This window comes from Lactuca sativa, chromosome 9, assembly GCF_002870075.4.
Source record: "Lactuca sativa cultivar Salinas chromosome 9, Lsat_Salinas_v11, whole genome shotgun sequence".
NCBI classification, from domain to species: domain Eukaryota; kingdom Viridiplantae; phylum Streptophyta; class Magnoliopsida; order Asterales; family Asteraceae; genus Lactuca; species Lactuca sativa.
This window is the reverse complement of record NC_056631.2, coordinates 135737867-135758589: the sequence shown is the minus strand read 5'-3', so window position 1 is coordinate 135758589 and position 20723 is coordinate 135737867. Positions and strand designations below refer to the sequence as shown.

At 34.7% G+C, this 20723-nt stretch overlaps 1 protein-coding gene across 1 annotated transcript in view; it reads right to left on the bottom strand.

Moving 5' to 3' along the window:
• LOC111892949 (protein SABRE) overlaps window positions 1-20723 on the bottom strand; it is a 51953-nt gene that overhangs the window by 23055 nt on the left and 8175 nt on the right. Inside the window, 7 exon segments of the mRNA XM_052767381.1 lie at window positions 123-311; window positions 313-480; window positions 482-2221; window positions 12362-12616; window positions 12943-13020; window positions 13111-13281; window positions 14836-15061. Coding sequence (XP_052623341.1) covers window positions 123-311; window positions 313-480; window positions 482-2221; window positions 12362-12616; window positions 12943-13020; window positions 13111-13281; window positions 14836-15061 — 2827 coding nt within the window.

Here is a 20723-nt window from a genome sequence, read left to right as displayed (position 1 = left end):
TCATTTTATATAGCACAACACCGTTGTTTTACGTATGAAGATATATGATGGTATGGTGGTACCTTTACTGAATGAAATTGGAAAAGAAGAAACGAAGAAATGGAAGATAAGGCGTTATTGACCTGTTGAGCTAGCACAAGGCGACCTTCACATTTACCAAAAGTTGCAGCAAGAAGAGGATATGTATAGTCTCTAGCTGAGCCACAAGTGAGCCTGCCTGCAGATTAAGGTACAACCGTAACACGAGCAAATGGAATGTTAGATTCTCGAGCAACCGGATCAAGCTTTTGTACAAGTTGTATCATCCCTGCCCTCACCACCCTCAATTTCTGTCAAGGTTACATCAAGTGCTGTGCCAATAATGGAGAAAAGAGAGGTTCTTGATGTGCTAAACTTGAACCCTGACTCAAATCCTTCCTGGCAGGCACCCGATCCTTGTGATATCACAAGGGCCTGGCATGCTTCATAATAAGATCGAAATTGAGTTCTTATAGAGTTCCTCTCTCATTTTTTCAAGCGACGATGCATCATACACGCATGTTGATGTGGATGTGGTCTTGTCTTGGCCATCATCATCAGAATCACAAACAGGAACAGGAGGAACATGGGCTGGAGATTGGGTGGTTTTGGAAAGAAGATCATCCAGAAAGTTCAATCGAACAGCCATTTCACGGGCATCATTTTTCCTTAAGTGATAGTGTTCATCAAGCCAACCCTGTAATGGTTCCTCCTCAATTTCAGCAGTTAACTTACGTATATACAACTTCACACGACCAAGTTTTGAAGAGCTGGGTTTTTTCGGTTTCCCACTCTCGCTCTCTTTCTTCTTAAACGGAAATATTATTTTCTCTTGAGCAGCAGCTACAAGCTTCAAAGTTCGCAACATTTCCTCAAATGAATCATCGAGAGCACGCAACTGCAATCTAAATGGCAAGCAAATATGCATATCAAGGCCTTGAATCACATAATCCCACTTAACAGCCGGATCAGAGGCATTAGGAATGCGGGAAAGTTGCATCCTACCACTTTTGAACACTCTTGCTGCATTAAAACTCAGCATTAGTCCCTCAAGAAGTACACCTATGCGTGCATTTTCAGAAAAAATTGATTGAACCTGAATCATCATCTCTACACCATCTCCAGCTTCAGCAGTCACCGTAAGCATCTCCACATCAATCGCAAAAAGAGATTCTTTTTTCTTTACCGACTCTTCTTTCTTAATTTCTTTATCTATACTACTACTACTACTACATTTATCCGTGGTGAGGTCTTGTTGTTCTTGATGCTTATGATTGTGAACGAGTAGCTTCAAACGTAGCCCGAGTTCAGTTAATGCTAGTTGAACATCGGGCTCCCACCTGGCGGTGATCGTAGTGGCACTGAAAAGAGAACAAACCGATACCTCTTTAAGGCCACCTGCCCTCCTAACAAACTTTGCTTTCTGCATGTCAAACAATGACACTTTAGTGCCGAAACTGTCATCTTCCATAATTTCCCGATATGCTGATCTTATTCTTTGGATGTCCACCTGAGTTGACTGTTTCTCCTTGTTTATAGACAATCCTAGATGGATAATCTCGAGCCCGATCGAATATTTTACCGTTTTGCAATCATCGGAAGCTGTTGATGCTACTTTTGCAGTACGAGGAGTCCCATCAGGTAAAACACTAATAAGAACACGGCCACCTTGTGATCCATAATTCACACGTTTTGGATCATCAACAATGACGTTATCCAAGCTTACGTCACTGCAGAGATTCACCGAACACCTTTCCAGGTTAAATTTTACTAATTGGATCCCTTTCCCTGATGACTTGTTTGGACGAGCTGCCTCACTTTGCATAGAAGAAGAAGATGATGTTTTAACAGTTGGAGATGGGCTTTTCAGTAATGCCTTGAACATTAAAGCAGTAGATAATAAGGATTGGACACTGTTGAATGTCAAGCACATACCGATACCTGTTATGTCAACTGAGAGGACTGATTTTAAGTTGGACCCATCTTGAGAAACTGAATCTATTGCCTTTTTTCCGAAATCCAGAACAATTTTGGTGATATGCAACACTGAAATCGTGTTTGTTTCCACAATAAAAAAGCTTGCTTTCAAAGATTCTTGATATTCGTTGGCCATTTGCAGATACAAATCATCAAGTTCAAAATGAACTATGGTGCCTGTACTAGATGTGTTGTTGGCAAACACACGTGGAGATTGCAAGCCACCCTGCAAATGAATGAAGAAAGAAGATGTAAAATTAAACATGAAGAGAACAAAAAGGTGCACAAGATATTTTAGGCCCGAGGAAAACCAAAAGGAGGCCCGTCAAATTACCAAACTTTATAGGCTTATATGTAAGAAACGGCAACATACTTTCTTTAATTTCTTCCTATTACAACATTCCACTTTAAAAAATATACAAAATATAACAAATTCATCCAAATACAAAACAATTTGAACGGCTATACAATGTTATAATTGAAAAAAATGAAGGTAGGATGTTGAATAAACTAAAGTACATTCTTAGTTCTTGCATTTAGTACAAATTTATGTGAAATAGCAAGGAAAAATGGCCAAAAACTATTTTTTTACAATCTCTATTTTGAAAGCTTGAACCCACGTCTCAAGAGGTGAAAGCCATGTACCTTATCCAACGATACTACAACATATTTCTAATGCATGGGAAACAGCTTTATATATAAATGAGTAGACAACTACGATCAGAAGGGAATCAAATATGAGTGTCTCGTATAACAGGTAAGTAGACTAACCAACTAGCCTATAGATTTCAATTGCAAGGGAAATTGCGCGAACACACACACACACACACACACACACACACACACACACACACACACACACACACACACACACACATATATATATATATATATATATATATATATATATATATATATATATATATATATATGAATAAATTCAAATAAAAACACTAAATAAAATGAGAAAATGAGAGCACTAATTTTATGTTATTATTCCGCTATGAATTTTGTGTGTAGTAATGTAGTAAATTCTAATGTGAATATTAACATATGATTATTCATCTTCTCACTTTTATTTTATTATTATGCTATTAATTATGTATATGTGTTGTATTATAGTAAAATCCAATATGAATATTATCATATGATTATTCATATATTCATTGTTCAATAAGGATACAAAGATGTATATACAAAATTCATAGCAAAATAATAACATAAATGTAATGTTCGCACTTTATTTAGTGTTTTCTCTAACCATCCCATATATATATATATATATATATATATATATATATATATATATATATATATATATATATATATATATATATATATATGTAATATTAGGTATAGAACCATAAAAAACTGTGAGTGTAATTCAGATTTTACTGCACATGTTTATTTTAGTGTTTTACCTGGTCTTTGTTTTTGAATATGTCCAAGGCCATGTTGGCAAATGGGTCCTATTTTTATGCAGATAGGTAGAAGTAGGTCCTTGTTTTTAGTCTTTTTCTAGCTTAAATAGCTGGCAATGTGTACGTTTACAGTATTCCCATTTTCAGTAAACTTTGCCCTAGTTTTGTGTTACTTTCCTGTCATTAGATTTGTGTACTTCTTTTTCTATCCCTGTTTCATACCCACATTTGGTATCAGAGCACAGTGTATGCCCAAATACCAGCCCCATGAGAGAGAGAGAGAGAGAGATGACAGGAGACAACCATAACGAGAAGGAGGGGCAGATCACACTCCACTACCTTATGCTGTCAAGAACCAATTATGCTGCGTGGCTATAAAAATGAAGGTTTTCATGCAGGCTCAAGGAGTATGGGATGCAGTTGAGCCCAGAACAGCAAACACAGTGGTTAAAGTAAAGAAAGACAAGATGGCTTTAGCAGCCATCTACCAAGGCATTCCAGAAGACATGTTGCTGTCTTTGGCGAAGAAGCAAACAACAAAAAATCAAGGGATGCATTGAAGACAAGGTTTCTAAGGGCAGATAGAGTCAAAACAGTAAGATTCAAACTCTGAAGACAGAGTTTGAAGCTTTGAGCATGAAAAATATGGAGTTAGTAGATGAATTCGTTGTGAAAGTGAGTAACATCATGAGCAACATTCGTACCTTGGGCGAAACAGTTGAAGAGTCATATGTGGTGAAGAAATTACTACGGGTAGTGCCATCTAAATTTCTGCAGATTGCTTCAACTCTTGAGCGGTTTGGTGATTTAGATGAGATGATAATTGAGGAAGTGATTGGAAGGTTAAAGGCTCATGAAGAAAGAATGCGGGGTCAAGGTGAAACTGATGATAGAAAGCTTCTCTTAATCCACCAAGAATGGACTGAGAGAAACAAGAAAGGTGAAGGTGGTTCAAAATCCGTCCCAAAAGGAAACCGTGGTGGTTCATCACAGGGAAGAGGTCGAGGCCGGAGCAGAGGTGGTCCAGGTGGTGGTCGAGGTGGTCATGGCAGAGGAGGTTCTCACCAGAAGAAAGAAAGAAGCTACAATGAACGCCACAGTCAAGACAAAAGTGAAATACAATGCTATAACCGCCAAGAATTTGGCCATTATGCAGCTGAATGTAAAAATCCAAGAAAAGAGAGAAATCAGGAAAACAACTTGATTCAAGATGACAACGAGCCAGCCCTCATGTTGTCATCTCTTGAAGATAAAGAAGAAGTCTTCAAGTATTCTTAAATGAAGAAAGCGTGAAGCCAAAATTAAGAACAAAAGGGGGAGATATGAACCAGTCAAATATGTGGTATCTTGACACTGGTGCAAGAAACCACATGACTGGTGATAAGAATAAATTTCATGAGATAGATAGAAAGGTGCAAGGATTTTTTAAGTTTGGAAACGAATCCAGGGTCAGGATTGAAGGAAAGGGGACAATAGTGTTCCATTGTAAGAATCGTGAATTCAGAAAGATGAAGGAAGTCTACTACATACCCGATTTGTGCAGCAACATCATAAGTTTGGGTCAATTATCAGAAGGTGGAGATGAGATCAGAATCAAGGAACCGTTTCTATGGGTCCATGGCACAACTGGACGTCTATTGATGAAGGTCCAAAAGTCCTTGAATCGACTCTACAAATTTGAATTGGAGGAGGTAAGATCAACTTGCTTAATTGCTGAAATTAATGATTCAACATGGCTCTGGCATGCAAGAATGGGCCATCTTAATTTTGGTGCACTCAAGATCATGTCGGATAAGAATCTAGTCGAAGGAATACCAAAAATAGACATTCCCTCCCAAAGGTGTGAAGGCTGTTTGGTTGGAAAGCAGAGTAGAAGTCCCTATCCAGCTCATACTAATTATAGGGCAAATAGAAGACTTGAGCTTATTCATGGGGACTTATGTGGACCTGTATCACCCCCTACACCTGCAGGGAACCGATATTTCATGCCTTTGGTGGATGATTATAGTAGAGTTATGTGGGTGTATCTTTTGAAAACAAAGGATGAAGCATTCCAAGTTTTAAAGAATTTTAGAGCAGCAGTGGAGAATGAATCGGGAGAGAGAATGAAGGTGTTTCGTACATATCGTGGTAGTGAGTTCCTTTCAACTCACTTCACCATGTATTGTAAAGAAACTGGGCTCGAGAGACATTACACGGCTCCATACTCTCCACAACAAAACGATGTTGTAGAGAGACGAAACCAGACAGTTATAGAAATGGTAAGAAGCAGTTTAAAAGGAATGAAAGTTCCATACGTGTTGTAGGGCAAAGCTGTAAGCCATACTGTGTATGTTCTGAACCGGGTAAGCACCATGCTTCTTCAGGAGACCACACCGTATGAAGTATGGACCAGAAGAAAGCCACAAGTAAGACACCTTAGGGTGTTCGGTTGTGTCACTCACATGATGATACCCAAAAATCATCTAAAGAAATTGGATGATAGGAGAAAAAGGGTGGTAAATCTTGGAATTGAGAAAGGTACGAAGGCATATATATTATTGGATCCCGACACAGGATCAATTTATGTGAGTAGAAACGTAGTATTTGAAGAAAGGCGAGTTTGGTCATGGGAGGAGGCTAAAAAGATGAAGTCTACACCAAGTATGAGCTTCACGGTCGAGGGTTTTGATATAAATGATGACTTTGCAGATAATGGGCCGACATCAGTACCTTTAATGAAACTGATTATGGGCTACCACAAAACAATGATGCAGTGACAGAAAGTGGGCAACAACCCATTACTTCCCAAATAAGCTCCTACATGGATCCACAACCTAACCCAGAAAACTCAACGCAGTTAGAATCATCTACGCCTAACACACCAGCCTCGTCAATTGGTTCCTCAAGCCCCGCCTCGAGCTCCACCGGTGGTGGTGCCCCTAAACGATACAGAATGCTTACAAATTTGTACGAAGCAACTGAGCGACTACTGATGGTTTGCGATGATGATAAACCTGCTTCGTATCAAGAGGCCAAGAAAAGTATTGAGTGGGTCAATGCAATGAAAGCAGAGGTGCTTTCAATTGAAAAGAACAATACCTGGATTAGTGGATTTGCCAAAGGATCGAAAACCTATTGGCCTAAAATGGGTGTTTAAGGTAAAAAGGGATCCAAGTAGGAAGATTATAAAGCACAAAGCAAGAACTGTGGCAAAGGGATACGTACAAAAACATGGAGTAGATTACGATGAAGTCTTTGTGTCGGTTGTGAGACTCGAAATGGTACGTGTCATTTTAGCTCTCGCAAGATCAAACGGTTGGGGTATGCATCACCTCGATGTGAAATCAGCTTTCTTAAATGGGAATTTGGAAGAAGAAGTCTACTTTACCCAACCAAAAGGATTCGAAAAGAAAAACGAAAGTAACAATGCGTATAAACTATCGAAAGCCCTTTATGGGCTAAAACAGGCACCAAGAGACTAGAAGTCGTGCTTAGACAAATACTTGAAGAGTTTGGGGTTCAAAAGATGTGCTCAAGAATATTCAGTGTACACTAGGAAGAAAGAAGGGAATATCCTAATTATTGGGGTATATGTTGATGATTTGCTGGTAACAGGTAGCTGCCATGATGATGCGAAGTGTTTCAAAAGAGAAATGAATGCAAAGTTCGAGATGAGTGATCTTGGACTTTTAACTTATTATCTAGGAATCGAGGTAAACTAAACTGATGAAGGTATTACACTAAAGCAAGAATCATACGCAAGGAATATCCTAGCCAAAACCCGGATGTTAGACGGCAATCCCACTACAAGCCCATTGGAACATAAAACACAGATGACCAAAGATAATGATGGAGAATTGGTGAATCCTACCGAATACAAGAGCATCGTGGGGGACTGAGGTATTTGACTCACACTCGTCCCGTCATATCGTTTGTTATTGGCGTGGTGAATCGCTTCATGGAAATGCCAACCACGAAACACCTTCAGGTTGTGAAAGGCATACTTAGATATGTGAAAGGCACTTTAGATTACGGCTTGATCTATTTTAGAGGAAAGAGCGAGGTTGTAATCTCTGGGTACTCCGACAGTGACTTAGCAATGGATTTCAATGAAAGAAGAAGTGGAATAACGTTCTATGTAAATGGTAACTTGGTTACTTGGTCCTCTCCAAAACAACGATGTATGGCGTTGTCTTCATGTGAGGCGAAATTTATGGAAGATACCATAGCAACTTGTCGGGGGATATATCTGCGCCGTCTACTTACTGAGATAACCGGTGAGAAGGTAGCACCAGCAACCTTGTTTGTTGACAACAAGTCAGCCTCTGACCTCATGAAAAATCTGGTGTTTCACGGGCGAAGCAACCACATTGACATGAGATTTCACTTTATTAGAGAGTGCATGGAGAATGGTGAAATTAAAGTGACTCATGTATATAGCAAGGGACAAAAGGCAGATATACTCACAAAAGCAATGGCAAAATTGAAGCACAAGGAGATGCAAGCTTTGACTGGAGGTAAGCATGTATCAGACTCTGAATTAAGGGGGAAAATGTGATTAGTTTTTACTGCACATGTTTATTTTAGTGTTTTACCCTGTCTTTGTTTTTGAATAAGTCCAAGGCCATGTTGGCAAATGGGTCCTGTTTTTATGCAGATAAGTGGAAGTAGTTCCTTGTTTCTAGTCCTTTTCTAGCTTAAATAGTTGGCAATTTGTACATTTAAAGTATTCCCATTTTAAGTAGTCTATGAATAAAAGTGCAGACTTTGCCCTTGTTCTGTGTGTATCCTGTTTTGCGTTACTTTCCTGTCATTAGATTTGTGTACTTCCTTTTTTGTCCCTGTTTCATACCCACAAAAACTACATAGTTTAACAAAATGCAATCAAATCTCTACCATCTTTCTTGCATCCTCTATGAGAGCTTATGATAGGCTTTGTACATATTTTTTATGGAGTTTTAAAACTTTAATATTACACCACAAACAACATATAATAATATTTTACCAACTACCTGTAGGTTTCTATATTGAAATTGAATACAGAAAACAATGGTGAAAAATTGAAAGTGTTCATCAAAAAACGGATTTAAAGTGTTCATCAAAAAACCGAATAAACCTCATCCAAGAACCCATCAAAAAGAACCAAGTAAGTATACATAGAGTAGGTTTCGAAGGAAGATATGAAGCCTACTAGATGTCTAATAAAAATATTACATTCAAAATACATAGATGTTGGTGATAAATCATGAATTAAAAATAATATGAATTCAAAAGCAATAAGAAGAAGCTAACGTTAAATTTAGCTAGGCCCCAACTATGAATCATGTATGTGTGTGTGTGTGTATATATATATATATATATATATATATATATATATACACAGAGAGAGAGGGTAGAATTATTGTGAGAACTAAAAAAGCGTGTGAACTTGTGAACTCATAATCAACTAATCATTTTTCAAAACCAAAAACACCAATCGTCTCCAAATGGTGCGTCTAACCCATATCTTGGTTCAAAAAAAAGATTTGACAATTTTTTTATTTTTTATTTTTTTGAAATTTGCATGTATGCATAATTAACAGTCGTATGGACTGCTGATGAGCACAATCAACAGTCATATGGACTGCAGATGTGCACAATCAGCAACAATATGGACTGTTGATTGTGCTCATTAGCAATCATATATAGTCCATATATGACTGCTGATTGTGATCATCAGCAGCCATACAAAAAAAACAAAAAAAAAAGCGTCAAATCTTTTTTTGAGCCTAAATATGGCTTAGACGCACCACTTGGAGAAGATTGGTGTTTTGGTGTGAAAATATGATGAGCTGATTATGAGTTCGTAAGTTCTCACAAATCTTTTGGTTTTCAAAAGGACATCTCTCTCTCTCTCTCTCTCTCTATATATATATATATATATATATATATATATATATATATATATATATATATATATATATATATAGAGAGAGAGAGAGAGAGAGAGCTAGGTTCATTTGTTTAAACTAAGTATTGTGCTATCGTATTCAAAAATGTGGGCCAATCAAAATTTAAAATAAAAATAAATAATTAAATAAATAAATAAGGATAAAAAGGTAATTTGATAATTAGTTTCCACAAATAATAGCCTATAATTATGGTAACAATGTTTTCATCCCTTTTTAAAACCACAAATTAAAGGGGTGTTTTGGCTCGGTGGATCTTCTTCGCGTCTCATCCCTCCGGTCGACAGAAGCCTAATGACGCCCAACCTCATGTTGTTCAACGATCGGTCCGACGAGATACAACCAATTCGCAATCCCCCAAGCCTCTGTAATCTGTTGCGCAGATCACTCACTAGTTCCCCAATAAAATGCCCAATGAGCCACTTTCGATGATGCGACTTGGATGGAAGCCAACGGCACAGTTCAAGCCCACAGAAAGGACTTGTAATCTTTCAGTCTGTGATCTTTTGAATTCTGCACATCGGTCTATTGATGGCAGCATAGTGTCTTGTGATTTTGTGATCAATTCTTCCACCATCGTGATTGAAAGAGGATCTTAAGATGAAAACTTTATGCCAAATTGGTGCTCTGAAAGATTTTCATTGGAATTTCTCTTGAGTTTTTGGAATTGGTCCCAAAAGTCGCCGCCATGATTGTAGGGGTTGTGTTGTTAGAACTAATCACAGGGCGTAAACCTGTAGACGGGTCTCAGCCTGGAAAAAAACTATGTGCAGGTTGAAATGTTCTGGATGATTGGAGCAGTTGTGGCCTGTATACGCCATATAGCACCAAAAAGGCCACGAATGAGTCAGGTAATCATCACATCCATACTTAATTCTGGTATTATTTCGGAAATATATTATGAATAGTGATTAACTAGTTAAGCCCTAAAAATTAAAATTTGGAAACCTTAACCCTAACTCTAATATCATGAGTGGTGTAAGTGGTGACAACTTTGGACTCAATTGTTGAGTTCACAACAGATCTGTCAAATGGGATGAAACCAGGGCAGAGTGAAATCTTTGATTCACGAGAACAATCTGCACATCGATCTATCAAAAGGACAACAAGGATGTTGAACCCACTGAGTTTGAACAGAGTGTTGCTCAGGTAATCCCCCATTAATGTCATTCTCTTCATTGATTTCTTTAATTCATCTCAACACAGGCATTGTTCGACTTTGAAAACACCCACCAAGAGCTCAATAGTGACTTGAAGGATTTGTACATCAACTCTGCAAAGTATGAATATCAAACCCGTTAATCCCATATAAATCCTCTCCCATTTCTCCTTCATCATATCACATATTAATCTCTGTTTGATGCTTCTTTTCCAGTCAAATTGATGTTGGAAACAAAAGGCTGTTGTGATTCACGTCCCATACAGATTAAGGAAACTTATAGGTTTCGAACCTGTTTTTTATGATTGAAGTTGATTTTGAGTACGCCTGATGTTACTTATTCACATTTTGAAAGCATATTTTGTTGTGGGTGGAGAATGGAATGACAAATTCCAATTATGTTGGAATCACAGAAGTTGATGCTTGAAGAACGGACCACATTATTCTTTTAGAATGTATTAGTCGTTGTTAGATTTTGATGTTTTCTTCCCCGTTTTGATTGTTTTTTTAGTTTTATTCTTTAACAATAAATGTAATTCTTAACAATTGTTACTCGTATTCTATAAGAAATTCCGTATTTTTTGTTTTCATTTTTCAATTGATTGTTCAAGATTATGTTATTCTACAAAAAGTTGTTATTCTTCAAGAAGTTTTTAAAGTCATCATCAAGAAATAGGTTCAAGAATATTTTTATTATTTATAGTTCAAGAATATTTTTATTTTTGAATATACTCATAAACATATTCTGTCAGAATGTCCGAATTAAAAAATTATGATTTGTAAAATCAGATTTTTAAAATTAATAGAATCTATGATCCCTTAAAAAATATAATTTTCCTTTATTAAATCCGTACTAATTGACTAAATTACCCTTGTAATTAATTATGATGATTTTTTCAATTATATTTAATTCAATAATATATATTTAATCACTTTCTTAAAATAAGTAGATTTGATTGGCCCACATTTATGCATACAATAACACAATAATTACTTTAAACAAAATAACCTAAGCGTATATATATATATATATATATATATATATATATATATATATATATATATATATATAGAGAGAGAGAGAGAGAGAGATGAGTATTTTAATAAGATTTTACTTCTTGAAACAATCACTAGACCTCATCAGTTTCCTTATCCGACTACATGACGAAAGCACAAATAAATTACCAATTTACCAATGAAATCATATTTAGTTTCACTTTTTGTTTTGTATATAATCTCAAGAAAGTTATAGAACCAATTGTAACATGTTCAACTAGAAGGAAAAATTCTTAGAAATGGTCATGCTTTCAAGGTTTTCAGCATCGTTTTGTACGAGTTGAGTTATAAAGTTTTTTTTATCGTCCTGCATTTAAATAGAGTTCATAACCTAGTGAAAAAAATGCTATGCATCCGCTTCATTCTAATATGTTAGGTAAGGGTAGAAATGGAATAACAGTTGATTAAATTGAGCTAAAATTAGGCGGTGGAATCTTTTTATAGTGGAGGGGTAAATTAGGAATTTTATATTTAGTTTCTATTAGTGCGTTGTCCTTTACGTAGGCTGTAGAAATAAGGTATATGTATCTTTTAGTGAAATCAGGTCATTGTACCTTCTGGGAGAGATCAGGCACTCTCGAATTGCCATGAACCCTTATTTTCAATCTTATGAAAGCATTTGAGTAGTGACTTTGATTTGATTTTCTTACATCATCTTTTAGTGTTTATTGAATCATTGTTAAGATTGAGTGAGGTCATAGCACAAAACATTTTGATATTCCAGATGATTCGATAAACAAAAGATGTTAGTCATAGGAATTCCAATACTATACTGCCATGTAAGAGATTAAAATACTTACATGATAGACTGGCAATCCTTCCAAATTAAAAAGTGCGATGGTTGTTTCTGGGGCTGAGAATGTGCATGTCCATATAATGACTTTAGATTCATCACTTGACTCGACCTTTACTGGATTGGCACTTTCATCTTTTGGCCCTTCCTTTTTCTTCTTTGGGGGCCGCAGTAGCATCAGTGGCTTTAATCTTGCCATAATTATGTTGCACTGTGTACCTCCCAGCTTAACATCAATTTCTAATTTGATTGGTGATGTTGGCTGTAAATACAAATTCTTTTATAAGCTCAAAAGTCGATTAGGTTCACCTCTACATAACTAATAGATACAACATATATAAATGATCCCAAATACGTGAAAATATTCCACATTACGATAAAGGATTATTTGTTATATGCTCTGCTTATTTGTGGATATAAAATAACAATAGTATTATCAGTTCATCAGAATATTTGATGACAATTTGTAATGTAAATGATACTATTAGCAATCTTAATCAATAGTTACTCTTATTTTGCCATACTTCCTTCAACATTTATCATTTGATGATAAAATAGAGCATACTTGTAAAAAACTTAAGAACTTACCTGTGACCGAATATAAACAAATGAAACAACAGCAAGCTTGAATAAATTAAGAACAGATCTTCCATCTTCTTTAAGAATCTACAATATAATCGAGAGATAACAACAAAAAGAGAAGATTGTGAGCAAAAGGAAATATTAAAGAACAAGAAGATGGTGTTGTGTCCGTACATGAATCTCACTGAATTCTAATTGAAGATCAAGACATGTGCTTTCGCCAACATTCTCAACAAATTGAGATTTAATGCTCTTAAACTGGACAGCCATGATGTTATTCTCCATGACAATATGATGCTCTTTATGTACAAACTTCACATCCAACTTTGGCAAAGTGATGGAAACCTAATATGCAAATAAAGTGGGAAAGAGAAAGATTTTTTATCACTTATTATGATTAACGTCAGATATTTCGAAAGAGTCCGTATGGAGAGAAAGGGGAGTCCAAGATATACAGAGATCGCGACTAGCTGCCTTGGGACTCCAACACGTCCCATGAGATAGAGGCTAGATGAGGATTGTGGTAAAATAATTGTTTTTTAGGGATTTAATGAAATCGCTATTAATTTAAGATGACCCAAGGACGGAAAACATTAAGAATAGTAAGAGGGATGAAAATGCAAAAAAAAAAAAAAAGATTCTATTTTGTACCATATCCAAAAAAAGTGACATAACACAAGGATGATGAAACTATAATTTACTCTCATAACTACAAATAAAACTAATAAAAAACAACTGAGAATCAAAATGATATTAAAAGTTCTACAGGTGAGGAAAGAGAAAGATAATTAACGGGTGTTTGGGAGTGCTTATTTGAATTGACATGTGTTTTATTGACTTATTAGCTTATAAAGGTATCAAAACAAAACTTTATATATATATATATATATATATATATATATATATATATATATATATATATATATATATATATATATATATATATATATATAAACTTATACGGTGTCAAAACGTTATAGATTGATAAGCATTTTGTAGTGTTTGCAAAAATGACCAAAAACAGACTTCCTAGAGGTGTGAGTAGGGGTGTTCGTTTGGATGGATCAGTTTGATCCAATCCAATCAGGTGAATCCAAATTGATATCGGTTTTCAAAACATAGATTCGAATAGTCCAAATTAAATTCAAATCCAATCTGATCTGATCCGATTCAATTACAATTCGGTTGGATCGGTTTTATAATTCGATTATTAAAAACTAAAACATTTTAAAACGGCATATAATTATAATATTATTGAATTTACACGAGAAGAAAAAACTAATTATTTAATTACAATTTGAAATTTATAAATAACTATTAATAAGGTATATTATATTTTAAAATTTTATAGATAAAAAACTTTTGAGAGAAAAATGCATATTAATATTTTTTATTAGGTGAAACTTTTTGAACCTATTTCAGAAAATAAATTACAACATTAAAAAATAATTATAGATATATATTAAAAATAAATAAACAATAAACTGTTATTCGGTTTTTTTGGACTATTCGGTTCTAATTTTATAAACCATAACCAATCCAAAATCCAAAATAATACTTCGATTTTGTCGAAAACCAATCCAAAAATCCGAATATCCGAACCAAATAGACCGATCCAAATTGTCCAATTGGACAATTCGGTTTTATCCAAATACTGAACAACCCTAGGTGTGAGACATCTATAAGTTATAGGAGTTTTGATAAGTTATGGGTTACTAACTATTCAAAAATGGTTTATCTCAGGTTCCACACTGTTATAAGTTGTTTTAAAAAGTTGTATATCCAAACATTCATTTTAACTTATACCGGTGTGGAACTGATAATATGTTAAAAGCTCTTTTTTTAAGCTTAGCCAAACACTCTCTTGGTCCATAAGGCATGTAAAAAGTAGTCACGAACCTTCTCGGGGAACAAAGAAGTGTACTTTGTGATGGTCACAAATGTTGCTTGTTTCTTTTGTTGCTTCTTTGCAATGTCAGAGTCAGTAGTGGTAGTGGTAGATTGTACAGGTTCATCATCATGAGTGTCTAATGACTTCTTTTTTTTCGAAATCAAATCATCATTTAGGTCTACACTAACTTCTCCCAAAGATATATCGATGTTTTTAATGGAGACGCCCATTTCTCTACAAACAAGATTGTAACAGTATGAGATTAACTAATTCTGAAGCTATGTAGTAATACTAAATAACATCCACAATATATATAGCTACATATGGACTCTAAATTACGACGAATTTATATGATTGATCCGCTATTATATAGCTAATAATTACAAAATTTAATATAAAAAGGTTTAGAATAAGTAAATGGTTAAATTTTCGACATTTAAAGATTTAGGACTAGTTATGTAAAAATTAGTCAAAAAGTGTAATTGACCAAGGGGTTGACGCACTTAATTCGCCTTGGTATATAAGTCATGTTATGGATGGCGAGAGACTTGAGATGCTAACTTTCAAAGTTTTTTCTTGCATATTAGAAGCTTGGGCTATTATTGTCAAAAAATGGAGGGTAGAATGTGTAAATTCAGCAAATAAGAGCACTACTCATTATAGTGAAGTAGATTAATTGTAGAGGGAAAAGACTTGGGATATGGAGATTTTTGCGTAGCATGCCCTTCCATCTCAAGCTTATTTGTTTCATATGGTGCAAAGTATGAAGGAAGTCTAGGGTTACAAGGTATGAATCCATCCCTACTTATGTTGAATTGAAGTTTATGCCAGTGGCGGAATCTAAATCCGATTTCCAACTCATTTGATGGCTAGGGTTTTATTTTCTAACAATTATATGAAGATTTATATGGTTTTCAAATTTGAGTATCCCATGGTAGATTTGATGTTAGAGTGGAAATCTCATCATAAACCCTAGACTCCAATGATGATGATGTTAATTTGTTTGCTAGATGATTCAATGACCATTAAAGTAGTTTTGTTGAAACAATCCTTCATGGATGCACAAAATTTAAATAAAAAAATAAATAGAAAGAGAGAGAGAGAAAGAGAATCAAGTGTTAATGATATGAATCTAGAGATTATTAGCTATATTTTCTGGTTTAAACTGGTTTAATGAAGTTAGTTATGCAAAGGATATCCATAATCATGGATTGATGCATTGTAATTAGATTTGGAAGTTAACATGAAGAATCACCTCATCTATATGTGGTTTTAGTGGTTGTTTACCCACAAGGGTAAAATGGGAATAAAGGAAGGAATTGGAAATTTCATATCTAAGAAGCAAAACTCTACAATCTTGGTGGATGAGAAATATATCATATACGTCATTTGTGTTGAATTAGAAGTGAATTGAGTATAAGGATTTCAAGGTAATTCCATTAAGGCATTGAGCACATTAAGCACTTTGTCCATTAAAATGAGTATAATGATCAATAAATTCCAAGATTTACCCTAAAGATTTAATGAATTAAGTCAATGTAATTAGTGTTGCTTAATGACTAACATTGGAGCTTGGAAGTCCTTGTTAAATGTACGATTGTTGATTATAGGAAGCTTAATGGTTGAATACTTGTAAAGGACTTAAAATATTGAATAATAGAGGGGTTTGATCTGCTGTGAAAAGCATGGAACACACTAAGGAAAGGCACGACACTCTTTGCCCCTTTGACAAAAAAATTACTTTAAGTTTTACTTATCCAGTTCACCTGATTGCAATTACATTACTCTTAGTTAGTTAAATAATGAATAACTAGAGACTTTGAGAATATTTTGATACTAGGCGTATTTTGGTCATTTCTGATTATGTACCTTAATTCTTTTAGGTAGTGATTGAGTATATCAACCTTTGAAGAAGGAGTGGTTATAGGAAGCTAGAGGTTGAGGTGAGTTTCCAAGAACATATATCCCCTACCTTACTTTAATTTTTCATGATCTTTCTTTAAATGATAATACTTGCTACTTGATTACTATACATATCTATGTACTCATGAAATATTATTTTGAAATGATTTCACATTGAAAGTAAAAGAGTTTATAATCTTTGAAAACATTTCCTAATTGTACATATCATGTTAGGATGGGTGTGACTTTGTGATCTCGGGTACCCAAATGTGACAACTGTTTGTTATTTGTTAGACCAGAGGAGCCTGAATCATACACAGGAACACCACACCCTAGGTGTGGTTTAGGGTGTATAATTTAAGGGTGAGGGGTATCCTCCCCACTCCCTCACTCTTCATTTCATTGGCTGGAAGCAATTAATTGTATTTTCCATTTTTTTTTGTTTTAATATATATATATATATATATATATATATATATATATATATATATATATATATATATATATACACACACACACACTAAAAATTATAAAAAATATATTAAAATTTATTGTTTTTAATTCCCTACAAAATGGTTATAATATTTGTATAAAACATATATATATATATATATATATATATATATATATATATATATATATATATATTTAAATTAAAAAATAAAAGGAAGTGAAAGTTGAGTGAATGGAAAGCTAACGTTGCACAGAAAGAGTGAGTGGTGCGGTGTGAGTACATCTTCCGGTCTTATGAGTAGATTTCTAGATAATCCTCCCATACACAAGTTGAGTTAGCTCCCTTGTATGCCTAGGTGGATGGCCTTTAGTGCTTCTTTGTGGATATAAGTACAAAAGTTGGCAATTTCGTCTGTCACGAGCTCTTCATATCTGACCATTAAATTGTGAGATTGCACTATTGAGATTGACAAGGGGTTGTTAGTACATGCATTGTATCATACTTAATGTTATAAACTTGTTTACCCCTTTGTATTTTGTTAAAAGTAAAATAACCTACCTATAAATATTAACATTTCAATTGTGAAGCTTTTGGGCATATGTTTTGTTTTGTTTTGGTTTATTAAACTCATGTATTTATATGTTTTTATTTTTGTTATTTTGGAGGTTTGATTCATGTAACATAATTGAATTAACTCACTAGGTAAATTCATTGCCTAACTTGTTTTGATGTGTGTTCAGATTGAAGATCTTAGTAGCTATAGAAATGATAGACATTTAGAAGACCCCAACTTGTGGGGAACTTAAAACTCTGTGATGATACCTATTGACACTTCGCCTTTTGGAAACAAACAAACTTTAGTGTTTTTGGGACCATTGTTTTCCGTAACTTATCTTAAAAACTCTAAAACTCTTTATTTTTAAAGTATTAAAACTTATGTTAAATGATTTTTTAAAAATGCCCAGAACAAAGGATGTTTCATACAATATCGCTTGTTGTAATTACTATGTAAACAAGGAAATGATTTTAAATTACAAGGAGAAAATACAAGAATATATATATATATATATATATATATATATATATATATATATATATATATATATATATATATATATATATAGTAACCATAAGGACCCATAGGTTGATTTAGCCAAAGCTAATAAGTACAATATATACATTCTAACACTCCTCCTCATAGCTGCCTAGCTTGTTACCAATAGCAGAAATTCACGAACCATGTAAGATTTGGTGAAAACATGAGTTAGGGCCCAATATTTATTTGTAGCAAGGATGGTAGAGCATGAACGATATTAAGCTTAGTCACATGAGCAAACTAAAGAATAATTCCCTCGTGCCCGTAGACGTAGGTCACCTTGACCGAACAACGTAAATTTTGTGTCTTGTGTGCTTATAGTTTAGCTAATTATCCGCTTTACTTCCTAACATAAACATCTTTTGATCATCAATCCCATAGGATCAAGTGAAGCCTTTAGCAACAAGACGAGCTTTAAATCTCCCAATGCTACAATCAGTCTTGTGGTTAATAGAAAAAAAATCACTTGCAATCAACTGCTTTCTTTCCACGTGGTAAATTTGTAAGGTGTTGTTTGTTTTTGTGAAGCAAAAATCTATAAACTCTGCGGACCACATCTGCAACCCTCTCTAGTAGAAGAGGTGGACCAAATGGCTGCAGACTGTAATAAGAAGCGTGTTTGTTTTTTTAATATCTGCATGTTGCTGCAGATATTAAAAAATAAAATAAACTAATTTTATAATCCGAAAATAGTTTTTTAATACCGGAAATTTAATAATGTATGACATTTCGGCAAGAATTTATGATATTTCAACAAAAAATAATGATATTTTAACAAAAAATAAAGATATTTTAGCATAAAATAATGATATTTCATAAAAAATTTATTATTATTCAATATTAAAAAAAAAAGAAAATTTTCAACAAGAATAAACAAAAAAAAATTGTAAAATAATATTTCAGCAATAAATAATCAATATTTTAGCAAGAAAAAAATAAGAAAATGTTGGAAGAGGTAGGAAGAGGCAAAACAAGTGCTACGCCAAGAAGAACACGCGAAGAGGTTTTTTTTAATCTGAAGACTTCTGAAAAACAAACAGTTGCGAGATGAAAAGTGATGCACGTGTGTTGCGCCGCGCAGCAATAAGAGGTCTGAAGAAGTTTTTTACAAAAAAACAAACAACACCTAAATGTCCGTGTATTGTTTTTTACCCTATCATTAATCTCATTTTGTACAGCTTCTTTACATTGAGAAATAACCAATGCCTCATAAATGGAGTGAGGAATTCGTATGCTATCAACCGTAGAGATGAAGGCCTTATAGGATGGTGACCATATTTTGTAGGACACATAGTTGTCAATGACTTCATCCCCTTCCACCAAGTATTCATCTACATGAAAAGTAATGACCATACCACGAGCATAGCTGACAAGATTGGGGGAACTTCTCCATAAAGATCCTTGAAGGAGTCATATGGATGGATGAATTGTAAGATGTATTATACCAATAATTGGCCCAAGGTAGCCATTTTACCCACTCCCTAAGTCTCGAGGAAGCAAAACACCGCAAGTACCCTTCTAAACTTAGGTTGACGACCTCGGTTTGACCATCCATTTGAGGATAGTAAGCCTTGCTCCTCTTAAGAGTGGTACCCAAGTGCATGAACAATTGTTTCCAAAAGTGAATGAGGAAGACTTTATCGTGATCAGAAACTATTTTTTTTTTGGTATCCTGTGTAAACGTATGATCTCCCTGATAAACAAAATGGCAACAGAAGAAGCAATAAAAGGGTGTTTTAGGGGTACAAAATGCATTGACTTACTCATCCTATCCACCACTACCAATATCACGTTAAACCAAGAAGATCGGGGAAAACCCTCAATAAAATCCATTGTTATTTCTTCCCAAATCCAGGTCGGTAATTGCAATAGCTAGAGTAGTCCGGCTAGAGCAAGACTCGAATATTTATTTCACTGACAAACCTCGCAGGCTGCTACCAACTTAGCGACATCTCGGCGCATTCCTACCCAAAAGAATTCACACACGAAACGTTTGTAGGTCTTCTGAGCACTCTCATGTCCTCCAATAACACATCTGCATGAAATTCACCAAACAGACGAGTAATCCAATTAGATTTAGTATGGATCACTCATTGACCTTTAGACTGCACATGCCCATGTAAAACTTCATATCCATCTAAGCCTTCCATGCCTCCATGGATCTTTTGTTTTAATTCGATGATAACCGGGTCTCTTTTAATTCATTTAATAATTCTTCATGGTGGCCGGGGGTAGAGAGGACCAATTCCATGATCTGCGTAGCTTCATTACGGCGGGATAACGCGTCCACCACCCCGTTCTCTTTACCTAGTCAATATAAAATGTCAAACCCATAACCGGAGAGATTAGCTATCCACTTCTAATGTTCCCTGGAAACCACATGTTGTTCGAGTAAAATTTTTTGACTCTTTTGATCCGTGATCACCATGAGTTTTTGACCAAGT